Below are 13228 nucleotides of genomic sequence, written 5' to 3' on the forward strand. Positions count from 1 at the left end.
TTGTATATATATATATGCCCCCTTCTAATTTAATTTAATTTAATTTTTTAAATTATAACTAAATGGACTATGATTTGTTCTCTTAGCAAAATATTTGTAATGTCTTTTAAATAAACAGAATTTAAAATTAAACATCCAGTATCTTCACATTCTTAAAAAAGCTAATACTTTTTACAATATATATATTTCATTCCATTCATGTAATTAATAAGGTGGGCCATTGCAATCAAGAAGATTAAATTATAGCGTTTGATTTCCAAAGAGATTATATATGGGGAAAAATGTGGGTACTGAATTAATGAGCATAAATCTACTACTAACAAACAAGGGCATGAATTCCAAATTCCAATATTCAACAGAAACTAGAGCAGGATCCTCATCAACCACAATCATGCTTGACCTCACTCGTTACAGAGTTGATTAAGTTAAACGCCGAGTCAACTCGGCCGAATCATTGCCCACGTTAAAAATATATAAGCAATTTTTTAACCATCAAACCCCGTTTGGCTCCACACTGCATCGCGCACGCGCCTCATGTCGCGGCCCTTCAGCGTCCTTCCGACGCCTTCAAACACAGAGGCGCCACCCATTTTCTTGCTGCGAGCGTACTCACGCGCCAGGTACTCGTGTGGAGGAACCATCTCCGAATCACGATCATCGTATCCGTCATCCGACTCATGCAATGACTCAACTGAGTCTACCCGAAGTATATTGCTCCAGTCCGGCACGTTCACGGGAGCTGACGTGGCCATGTGACGAGGAGATGATGCTGCTGGTGCCACGTTGTCATGTCCGCTTAACTGGTGCACGATTCTCGACGAAGCCGTCTTGCTCGAAGAATCTTGGAAGGCCAAAGACAACCCTCCCACGTGCTGGTCATCTCGGTCTCGAGGGATTCGGCGGCGGCTCCTTATAGACATATTCCCGTTACTCTCAACATCAGCGCGTGAATTCCACTCTCCATGAGAATTATAGTTAATCTGGTCATTCCGGTGAGTGGCATCATCAACCATCGACCACATATCTTCCTCGGCTAGCTCCGACGAGTCGTTGACTGTGGTGTCTTGGCCATTACTGTAAGAAAAGCTTCCCAGTAGCCTTTCACTCCGACTCGTCGTTAGCCTCCTGCCTTTGGCCATAAAGCGGCCAAATTAATCTAACTCAAGCCCACTTATAAATTTTGAAGGAAAAAAAAAAAAAAAAGAAAGTTGAAAAATGAAGGAGAAGAAGATACAGTTATGAGTCCATTAGATTGGCTCTAATATAGGGAGGCTTTGAAGGAGAAGACGTGTATATATAGCATTGGGCACTTCACTGAAGGAGAAGAGGAAGGCTCAGTTTCATTTCATGTGAATTTGGGGTTCATTTTGTCTGCATTTCCTCGCCATCAAATAATGGGTTTTATGTATGGTGACGCTTATATATGGTGACGCCATCGAAGAGTTAAAAATAAAACAAAAGACTAGAGCACATAGCAGATGGGTTTCACGTGCTTATGGAGGCGCGTGCACGCCACTTACCAATTGGTTACGGATGAGTGTGGTCTTTTGTGAGAGAGGCATAGAGTCAAGAGGAGATGTGTTTAGGAGAAAGTGACTTGCCGAATTTGGAGAATTGGATTATTACTTATCGAGTTCTGATAGGTAATTTACTAATTTTAGTCGTTGGGTTGCAAAAACTTTCTTAAAAATAAATGAATTGATTATATTTGCTTAAATGCGTACATATACCAATGTACTTACATTTTGATGAAATTATATATTCTTGAGGTAGATCATACAATATCAATGAGTCAATGAATTTTTACTGATTGGAAAAAATAAATTAAAAATTATAGTTTTAGAATCAAGATCTCAATTTTAAATTGCATCAATATTGAATTAATTACTTTTGTAAATATATTATGCCTTAAACCAATTTTTATTGTATACTATGTCCTAAAAAAAATCACAAAATTAGCTACTATGGTTCTGTTGGTAATGAAATTCATGATTGGATGATAGATTATTTCATTGGTCGAATAATCCAAACAAGTCACGAGCATTATATTAAGTCCACGTCATTTTTCATTCTTATTGAAAACCTATCTTGTTTGACAATGTCAAATACATCCAACGGGGGACCCATCCTCCACGTGGGTACTCTCACAAGCTCTCTTCATCTAAATGGCCTTTCATAGCCCAACACGTGTATACTAAAACACAAAGATGGGTCTACCATTGCATGTAACATGTGCCACGTGGGCCATCAGTGACCAGTTAAATGTATAAAATTAAAAGAATGATAATGATGATAATGACCATTAATTTTCCATAATCGGTGGTTTAGGATATAAACGTTTATGGTATTAAGGGTAAAAGAAAATAAAATAATGACCCACTTGTGGGATGTGGTTGTGTGGGTTTTGAAAAGCTACAGCTAGTGTTGGCCTCTGAGATGGGAGATGATGGCCACATTGGACGGTTAATAGTGGGAAATGGTGGGTCCACATAAAGTGAGTGGGTCCTACAAGGAGTCGTCTTTTCCTAAAATTTATTTAATAATAATTAAAAAAAAAACTTATCTCCATTCACCCTCGTAGATTTCACAGTCGAAGTGAAGGCCCAAGCCCATGGCAAGTAGCGACACCTAGGCTTTGATAATGTTGCTCAAAATTTGACACAATTTTGGAGGGCACTGGATTTTTGGGTACCCACTGTGCACTTGTAATAAGGGATGGCGATGAATCGGTGTGTTTAAGCATTAGATACTGAATAAATTCTAATAAAATAAATTTAAATAATTATAATTAGATTTAAAATAAATTCAATTTTAAAAAATAATATTCATTACAAATTTAAATAGTGTTAGTGTTTTATATATACAATATTTATTATTTGAATTCATTTATATAAATAATTAATTTAATATAAAAAATATTTTATAATAATATTTATAATTTTTTTATATATTTTTATTTAAAAATTAAAATTTAAATATTTTTTAAAAATATTAAATTTTTTAAATAAAATTATCAATAAAAAATATTTTTATATAAATTATTAATTAAAATATATAAGACTAAACGAATTTAAATTTTATTCGAATAATAATAATTAAATTTAAAACGAATTTAAATAATTTAAATTAATTTTTAATCAAATTTAAAATAAATTTAAATATTATTAATATAAATCAAATTTAAATTTAAATAATTTAATTTTTATAATTAATCGAGCGATTTACATGTCTCCTTGGTAACTATTATTGAGGACCCTGCCTTTTTCTCTACACTACATACACTATAGAGTGGGTCCCAGATTCTTGCAGTGACCAGGCTTGTCTTGGGCCCATTTCTAATAGTTGGGTGCGTCAGTAGTGGACCCTGACTCAACCCCATTGGCCCTACCCTTGCCATCAGTATCTTATGTTTTCTTCTGAAATAACCATCAGTATCCTATGTTCATTTACAATTGACACAAATTTAATTACATATTTTTTTCGATAATTTGATACAATATTAAGTGGCTTGACATTTGGGCAGTACTCTAATAATTGAGTGAATATTTATTAATATAAGAGATTAAAAATCTAAATCTGACAGCTCTTATTTATATTAATGTTTTTTAATAAATAAAATTAATCATCTTCAATGTTTAAATTAAAATTTTACATACTTTAAATACGATTAAAATTGCTACTTTATTAAGTTAATGTGAATTGGGTGATTTCCATTTTCAAGTGGCAAAACAATGTAATAAGCAAGCATGTGACATCCAATGGCTGCCTTGCCCTAATATGGATTCTATGATACAGAATGAATTGGATTTGGCGGCTCTATTATATCCTTCACATTATGTGTGAGAAAAAAACCATCCAATATTATTGGAGCTCTTGATATTTTAATAATAATAATAATAATAATAATAATAATAATAATAATAATAATAATAATAATAATAATAATAATAATACAAACCATGGAGAGCAATAAAAGTGGAATTTAGAAACAGCACAACAACATTTCCTTCCCTAATCCATGCATGACCCACCACCTATGTCCTTTTATACCCAACACATGACAGCCCAGAAAATGGTGTTCCCATATGTCATGTAATTGAAGGGCTTTTTTGTTTAACAGGGATAATCAAGGAAACAAGATCTTTTTTTTTTTTTTTTAGAATCAGAATCTCAGGAAACATAGGCTGTGACTAGCTATAGCTAAAGCCACAACCCAACCTCCAGCGTCTAGCTACCTTGCTCCTACCGCACACCTATCCCACCCTTAAGACAAGAAAAAAAAAAAAAGAACAACGTCAAGTGTTATACATGTGATCTCATGGTTTCCAGATGGATACGAATTAATTATTCTGTACATATACAATATACCTTTTTATTTATAAAAAAATATTATTATTTATTATGTTTATTAGAGATCCACTAAATCAAAGCTTTTTTTTTTTTTTTGGGTGGGGGGTAATGATTGTACTTGGGTGGATCATAAAGAATTGATATATAAATTATATATTGGTGTTTGGTGTTAAAAACTAAAAAACATTAATATAAAGGAGAAGATGGGTTTGTTGTACCAATTAGGAAGAATCATAAACATTTCAGTTGGGGGGTATGTGTTAGGCCAGCCAATGAAATGGGATTCTTGCACGAGCTATTCCATGAAATTTTGCTGGAGAAATGGGGTCCATTATTCTTAAATGAATAATGATATTCAAATCTTTATGGTGCAATTTGACTTGTAGTGATTTAAATGTTAGTATTTGCATGCCATGAAAGGGCACGGAAGAGTAGTAGTTTTACACGCCCACACTCTGTTTAGGGACAAAATTGAGCGGAATAATTACTTACCGTGCAAAAGACTGTTGTTCATAATTAATAGAATGTTGTTCAAACAGGATCTGGCAGACTTCTTTACTATCAACTTGGAATAATTAATTGAAAGTTGTTAAACTTTGGAATATATTAAAATAAAAAATATATATATATATATATAATTGAATTTTACTGCGATACTAATAGATTAAAAATTGGAGCTAAGGCATAATATATTATTATATAGCCAACTCATAAACAATAAGAATAATCTTAAGTTGTCGGTGCAAATACTAGATTTCATCATGTAACTCAGCTGCTTAAAGAATGCAATTGTCTGGCAATTTCACAATACTGCCATAATATTCAATACAATTCATGGCTGCCAAAGAAATTGATCTCTTCCGATATCCTCACCGAGAAGAGTCGCAATCAGATTAAATGAACAAGACGAAGAGGATTAGTACACCAACGCTTGCTTCTGGGAAAAATTTTACTGGTGGAAGGATATCCTTTCTATCTTTTATTCTTTGCAGGTTAAACACTCTAGATTTATATCGATTTCCATTTGAGTTCCGTTGCTTTCAGATTGGCCCATATAAACGTACCATTCTTAATTGGATGTATTGCAACAAACCATAAATAATTTTTTTTTCTTTTAAAATTTACTAATTCAATTAATCTAAATTTACAGTTTCATAGTCACCATTACCATGTGGATATAATTATTCCTCAACTCTGCTGTTCTTGATATTTTCTTAAAATGTGAATGCAAAGTGGGAAGTAGCTTTTATTTTTTCCTTTTCTTTTCTTTTCTAATTTGGGATTGTCTTAATTTAATAAGTGGTTGGCCAAAGATTCACACAAGTATAAAAATGAATAAATAAGTTTCAGCTCTGACCCTTGATAGCTTTCAAGTAATCTGTTCCATAAAGATCAAATCTTATGTATCAGATGAAATCATGTTATTATATCCTGAAATTATTTATTTATTACTTCAAAGATTCCTGTTATTATCTATTCTAAAATGATTTTTATCATAATTTCACTGCAATTATTAAAACTAAAAGGCAAATTAGATTGGAGTCTTGGCCTTCAAAACCGAAAAGGGGATTCAATTGTTTACAAGCAAAGGCATTAGAAGCGTCGCTGTCAAGTCTTCTCTACCAGCTAAGCATTTCCTTCTCCCAATTATTTATTTATTTTTTGGGTCATGAGTTTTTATTCTAAACAAAATAGGAAAAAATAGAAAAAGAGAGAGAGAAGTGCTTAACTCAACATAAATCCAATTACTGCTGTTGAAAAATGATTTTAACAGCAAGGTACGATGATGTATCATTTTATTGGTTAGAAGATATCGGTGGTTTAATGGATTAACTGTAAAAAGAAAGAAGAAAGAAGGACAAGTCCTTAGAGTAGGTACAAGGTCACTGTCGGATTATGTCAGCCAACCCAAGTGATGCAGTTATCTTAGTAAACAGTTTCACTTTGTTCAGTTGCAGTGAGTAAGTGACAGTTAACAGAAACTATATCCTTAGATGAGGCTATACAACCAAGTGCTTCTCCCATTCACGTCTAAAATTTGTGGTTCCAGGGCCATTTAATTTGTGGGTGGGGGTCCTCTTCAATCATGAATATTTAGAGAGATCGATTGATTGAATTGGTCGCTATCCTGTAAATTTGACTCATTAACGTCACAAGACCCCATTTCATCTCAAATCAAAGTCACCTCGATGATAGACTTGCAAATTTTTCTTAGTTATTTTTTTAATTACGGCTTAGAAAGACAAGTTTCTTTTGTCCTACCTGTGAGTACTAGACTAGATTTTTATTTTTCTCTTATATTCAATGGAAGAATTCTGCAAAACATATAAAAGATGTAAATTCCAGTCACGGTGGTAGATGTTGAGAGTATGCAAGTGAAAAACTGAAGGAAATAACTGGTTTTCAAGTGTAAATTAGATCCCACATCTTCGGATTACAGATTATAGAGAAAAAATATAGCTTTTTGATCCATGTGCTACATCAACTTGGCGAAAGTTATGTGTGCACTTTATGTCAATTTGTATTCTCATAAAGAGTAAGCATTTAACACCCTCTCCGTTTTCAAGGGTCTGAATTCTGTCTCTTACATTCATTTCTGAAACTTGAACTTGATTGGTGCTGCTTAAACACTCATCCATCATCAATTATTATACATAACAATATTGACACCACACCCATGTTCCATTTCTTTGGTAATTGGTAACACATGATAATTTTCTGTTTCAAGTAACTCGCTCTTCTATCTTTGGCAATTGGTAGAGAGATTCTAAACATTTAGCGTTGGGCTCTTCTGTTTCTTAATACATAAAAACTTTATTAATAGGAATGTAAACACGTAGGTATTCGCAAAAATTAAATTATTCTAACTCCAAACTTTATTTATATTAGTAATATTCAAACTCGTCAAAAACTTAATTAAAAATTAATCTAAACTATTCAAATCCGTTCCAAACTCGATTATTATTATTCAAATAAAATCTGAACTCATTTAGTCTTATCTATTTTAATTAATAATTTATATAAAAAATATTTTTTATTAATAATTTTCATTTAAAAAATTTAATATTTTTAAAAAATATTTAAATTTTAATTTTTAAATAAAAAAATATAAAAAATATATAAATGTTATTGTAAAATATATTTTTTATATTAAATTAATTATTTATATAAATGGATTCATGTGGTGAATAATTATACATAAAACTCCGAATCCAATCCGAATCCACAATGGATATCATTTTTTAAATCCGAATTTATTCCAAATCTAATTATAACTACTCAAATACGTTAATTAAGATTCGATTAGATTGGATACTCAAATAAGTTATATTAAGGTTGCATATGGTAGTTTTCTGTGAGCGTTAGTTATCTATATTATTGAAGCCAAATGAATCAAAAAGTTAAAAACATGAAATCTGTGAGAAACCCAAGCAACTGTTTATGTATATGGGCTTAAAAATCCTGCATGGTGATTTAGTCAGTCCAATAAGACTTTTCCTAGAGCCCTTTAACACGTAAGGTAGTGTGGCTGGAGTTTCCAAGACTGAGTGGGCTCTCAAATATAAATAATCAAGACAAAACATAGATTTTTCTTTTGAGCAAAACACAATTTATTGGGTTCGGGCCATTGAAGTATTATCATTCTCGAACTAAGCTACTTAAACTGCTTAATCTAAACTCTATTAAGCCGATTTGAAATATTTTTCAAACTAAATTTCCTCATCTCACAAATAATTTCACTCGTCTCTTTATTTTATAAAGATTAAGAAATTGTAAGATGAATTAAATTCTATTGAGTTAAAAGGAAATGGTTAATAAGAGTAGGTTAGATGCAATTTTTTCATGTAAAAACTAAATTTTCTTAATAAATTTATTACCATCCATCAATAAAGCCACTAATGGTATGAAATTTGAGGCTCAAAAATTAGATTTGACCACCATTTCTAAAGCAAATGATTTTTTTTGGGGGGTATTATGCAATTCAAGCTCATGAGCTGGTGTACAAGGAAGATCAAAAGAAATATTATCCTAAAAAGGGTCACTACACTTAACTATGCTTTTTGATGGACACATAAAAGAAGTTTTAACATTTTTCACAAATAATTCATTCAAATTCTCAAACACTGCAGGAAACTCAATGATAGCGCCATGCATTTAAAGATGGTTTTTAAATTTAAAATCTCATAATTTAAAAGATGATTTTAATATTATTGAATTAAATTAAATTTATTCTTATAATGAAGAATTTAAACATGTGAGGGAAACTATTAACATCTTAAATTTTTTTTTTAAAATAATTAAATAGATTTCTCCGGTTAAAAAAAAAACGGAAACAGCTATAGGCCATGGTAATAGGCATTTCTGCTTTTGGGTCAGAAATCTAGACCTTGATGAAAACCTCTCTCTCTATAAACAACTATTTAATTATTATAATAAATTTATTATATTTGTGAAAAAGAAAACTGTGCATTAACATGAAAGATTAATGTACATAATATCTCAAGAACCTGAAGCCATAATTTAATGAAGAACACAAGATGAATTAAACCAGCAAAAATCATATGTACAAATCAAGAAACTGTCTTGTCTAATTCACCTCTGGAATACTCTGAAGTGCTGGCTTCCAAGATCTATGATGATGATGGTGTTGATGATCCTCAAACTCCAGTATTTCAAAATTATCACCAGAGTTTATCAACTTAACAAGAACTTGTTCCATGGACAAGCCCTGCATCTCAACTCTTTCCATTAACGCTTCCAGTTCCCTCTTCGTAATCTTGACGGTCACCTCCCGAGCTCCCATCTCTTCGCCTAGTAGCCTCTGCCTTTCTATGATGGTGTTATGATTCCGAGCTCTCTTCAGTTCTTGTCCCACCGAACCCCAGTCGTCACCAGCCCACACCGCCGAGGACGAGCCTCGTCTACAGCAATTTCCCATATATATTATATGTGCTTTTAGAAAAAGTGATGAGAGATTTTGGGACAAGGAGAGGGAGTGGTATATATAGGAAAATAGGAAACCACGTGTGAAACCACGTAGGCGACGTTGGAGCCTTCGAGGATTGCCGTTTGTTGACCAAAATTAAACAAACCATGCCGTGTCGGACCCAGTTTAGATTATGACGTCAGGAACCCCCCAGCTTCTAGTTTATTTTATTTTATTTTTATATTTCATTGCACATATGATTCAACTTAATTTATGAGTGATGTATTATTTAATATATTAATTTTAATTATTCAACTATAGTAATAAGGTTTTCTTTGTCCCCTGCAGCCTAAGCTACTGATGTCGGTGAGGTAGTCTCTATCTAAAATTATAGTTAATTTATTTTGTAAGTAACTTAATGAATTAAATTAAATCAGAAATGAGATGAATTAGAAATTAAAAATTTCATATCATGGGTTTCAAAGCCGAAATCCCTAGAAAGGAGGAAGGTAATTTTTGGGTAATTAGAGAATAATTATGGGTGAGATTAATTAGTACTAGTGGGAAACGGATACTGAGATGTAGCATTTGAATTGGACAATAATTAGGTGTGAACTCTTATTAGCAAATGGAATCTTTGACGTTTAACAGCTTCCCACGTGGGGATTTCCTTCACTTTTTGCCAAATTAATTAACTCTTTCTCCTTTTAGTTCATTAATTACAACCTATTTAAATTTCAAAACGTTAACGTTATTTTATATTGAGTGGACTATAACTTTTGTGTGCAAAGAATGAATGCTAGACCACTGAAATTAATTGTCTTTGAAGTTGAATTTATAATCTGATATTTAGGTGACAAATCAAAATAAGAGAGATATCCCCACCTCAAAATAATAAATTTTTTTATCATTATTCGATGCTAACTTAAATGCTTACGTGACAGAGGATTAATTTAACAATATAATACTAGTAAATTTAGTTCTATAATTTGAAATATTTTAGTTAAAAAATCTTATTTAGAAAATAATTCACAAAATCTAAAGAGTTTAGATTTTTTGTCATTATGAAAAAAGAAAGATGGGAAGGAATCAAAGATTTCTAGATGCGCTTGTAATTTTCTGCGGTACACCAGGATGGAAGCTGGTCAAACATTCACTAGTTACCAAAATAAATAAGGCGTGGTCAATCAAGCCCCCCAACCCTAGACACGCAGCAGATACCGCTCCTATTGCCACGTATAATGGCCGCACGTAATCCCCGGTCGCACGAAAATTTTTTACGCATATGCACTTAATAATAATAAAAAAAGAGCTGTTTATACTCCCATATTATTTATAGACGAAACATATTATAATTTTGATTTTATATAATGTTTTTAAATTAATTATCTCTGTACATTTAAACGTAAAAAAAAACTTGCCTCAATAGCATTCATATCTTTATTGATTAAACAATTTCTACTAAATTAACATATAAATTAATTTAAAATACTCTCAAATGTTTACTTATCTATTTCTACACGGTACATACTATTAAACTAATACTAATATTATTTATTCACAAGATTTTACTTATAGTTTCTATCTTTATATAATATTAAATTAATTAAAGAAAATACTCAATTACAACGTGTTGTATTTAAAATAATAAAAATTTTATAATTTATTTTCAGCAATAGTTACTCTTATTTTTTATTTTTTCTCTCGTCTTCCCATATTAAGTTCTAGCTCTTTTTTAACTACCGTATCCGTCGACCTTTTTTGCCCCATTGAGCAGGGGAGACCTCTCTCTCTTGTCCCAGCGTGCTCGAGTTGTGAATATTTTTTGTTTTGATGGTGGATGCAATTAGTATTATCTTTGAGGGTTATTTGGATTGCTCCATTTTGTCTCTTTAGTTGAGTTTGCCATGTTCTTCTTTTCTTTTTCTTTCTTTAGTTATTAGCTTTCTCTTTTGTTTTTACAAGTTTCAGAGTGACAACTCAGATCCAAGCTCCTCCTCTATCTTCGTCAGGCTTGGGGAGTGATCAAGGGACACATAGTCAATCTCGTTGGTGTGAGATGAGTCAAATTGTCCTCCTCAGCCTCTTTCCTATACGGATCTGAGCTTGCTTTTTTCAGTGTTGAGAGCTAGATCACTGTACTCTGTGTCTAGTTTTTGCTCGGAGTGAAGACTTTTTAATAGGATCTCGCAAAGATTAAAAAATCTTGGAAGGCGCAAATGAGATGCCAAAGAGGCTCCCACCTCTACTCTGTGCAGATGCCTTATTGATGTGTGCCTTTGTATCGTCTTGGCTTTAATGGTTTTTATCCGAGTTTTCTTTCAGTCTCAATTGAGGTGTATTCCAGTTTGCATGTGTATTTTTTGTCCTCTTCGCTGTGGTGATGGTGATTGAAGGTTGTGATAGATTTCTCTACTTATAACAACCCGGAAACCGGTACCCCTCAGTAACGGTCCGAACCATCACTGACACTAGGATCCAGATCGGCTAAAGGCCGCCGGGAACCGTAGCAAGCCGACTACACTCTCTGTGTACCTGATAAATCCCATACATGAGACAAAAGTACTCAACAATCCTGTAAAACTCTGTAGGCTTAACTACTGCGACTCAGATATGTCAATCTGAACTGGCCCTCAGGGCCTATACCAGGGACTACTATCTACTGTGGGTCAAGGGATTGAAACCCTTTTAATCTGTAACACAATCCACTGGTATCATATCAAAGCCATACATTAAGCCTAACATCGCACATTTCTCATCAAGAAACGTAAAACAGGATTCATGTACAAGGGATTAATCATACATCACACTATAGCAATGAAACTAGGGAAAGCACAAGTCTAGCAACTATATGACAGTACATATACATGATATTACAACTAATCTGTTAATTACATCATGTCCACTATTGTAACAGCCCGGACGTGATCCCCGGGCTGTTACAACTATTCTCTTACAACCATACATTCATGCATATCTTTCCTCTTTCCTTTTGCTGACTTTGACTTCCCATAGCTATCTCAGAACCTGCAAAACTAGGGTTAAGGGAGTGGGATGAGCTCTAGAGCCCAGTGAGGAGGAACAATAAAAACAGTTCATTAATTACATGCTCTCATGAAATGCATCACATCACAAACATATCAGCTCAAGGATGAACTTGTCACCAATAGCCCTCAAGTACATGTTATTATATGACCAACTGTGCCAAGGAGACTATGTCATCACCTGGTCTACACTTATCTCTCTAATATCATAACATGACCAACTGTGCCAAGGAGACTATGTCATCACCTGGTCTACACTTATCTCTGCTCTGACTATAGTACCAGGAGCGACCTGGCCTATCCAGGGGCGACCTGGTATGGCTATCTCATGCCATAACTCTGTATCTGCTCTCTGTCAAGGGCTAAGGATCATCCAACATTCATCCACAGGAATAACATCTTATGCAATGCATCATATTCGTGAATTCTAATGCAACACAACCTAATACATAACATGGCAGTTTATGATGCATGGCTCATGCTAGAATCGTGTCATTTCTCAAGATAAATATGCAGTTTAGTTCCACTCACATGTAGCCTCTGCTTGGCTAACTCTGGCTACCTCTAACTCTGACGCAGCTACTACTGCTAAACTCTTCGGTTCCTCGAGTCCAATCCTACAATGGAGGACGCAAATGAGGCACCAAACAAACTCTATACAACTGATAAACAACTTCCCAAAACCCCTCTAAAACACCTCAAAACATGCATGCAAAACAAGCAAAGGAAGGCTGGACAGGCACCTTCGGCAGCACCTTCGGCGGCCGAATGTCTCTTCCAGAGACGAAAGTCTGGCATGTTCGGCGGCCGAATCCTCCTTCGGCTGCCGAACCTGAGTTCATCTAGAACTCAGCCCCGACGGCAACCTCCCTCCTTGACGCCCTTCTAACTCTCAAAACATGCATAA

At 33.6% G+C, this 13228-nt stretch overlaps 2 protein-coding genes across 2 annotated transcripts; both read right to left on the bottom strand.

Moving 5' to 3' along the window:
• Nucleotides 1-311: 311 nt before the first annotated feature.
• LOC110604491 lies at nt 312-1375 on the bottom strand. Its single transcript, XM_021742671.2, has one exon. It carries the CDS (start codon nt 1137-1139, stop codon nt 486-488), a length of 654 nt encoding a protein of 217 aa, XP_021598363.1. The 5' UTR covers nt 1140-1375; the 3' UTR covers nt 312-485.
• A 7563-nt stretch (nt 1376-8938) lies between these two features.
• On the bottom strand, nt 8939-9289 carry LOC110604875. The gene has a single exon (XM_021743169.1). The coding sequence runs from the start codon at nt 9287-9289 to the stop codon at nt 8939-8941; it is 351 nt and encodes a 116-aa protein (XP_021598861.1).
• Between the last annotated feature and the right edge of the window lie 3939 nt (nt 9290-13228).

The sequence above is a fragment of the Manihot esculenta genome, chromosome 17 (genome assembly GCF_001659605.2).
Source record: "Manihot esculenta cultivar AM560-2 chromosome 17, M.esculenta_v8, whole genome shotgun sequence".
Classification (NCBI taxonomy): Eukaryota; Viridiplantae; Streptophyta; class Magnoliopsida; order Malpighiales; family Euphorbiaceae; genus Manihot; species Manihot esculenta.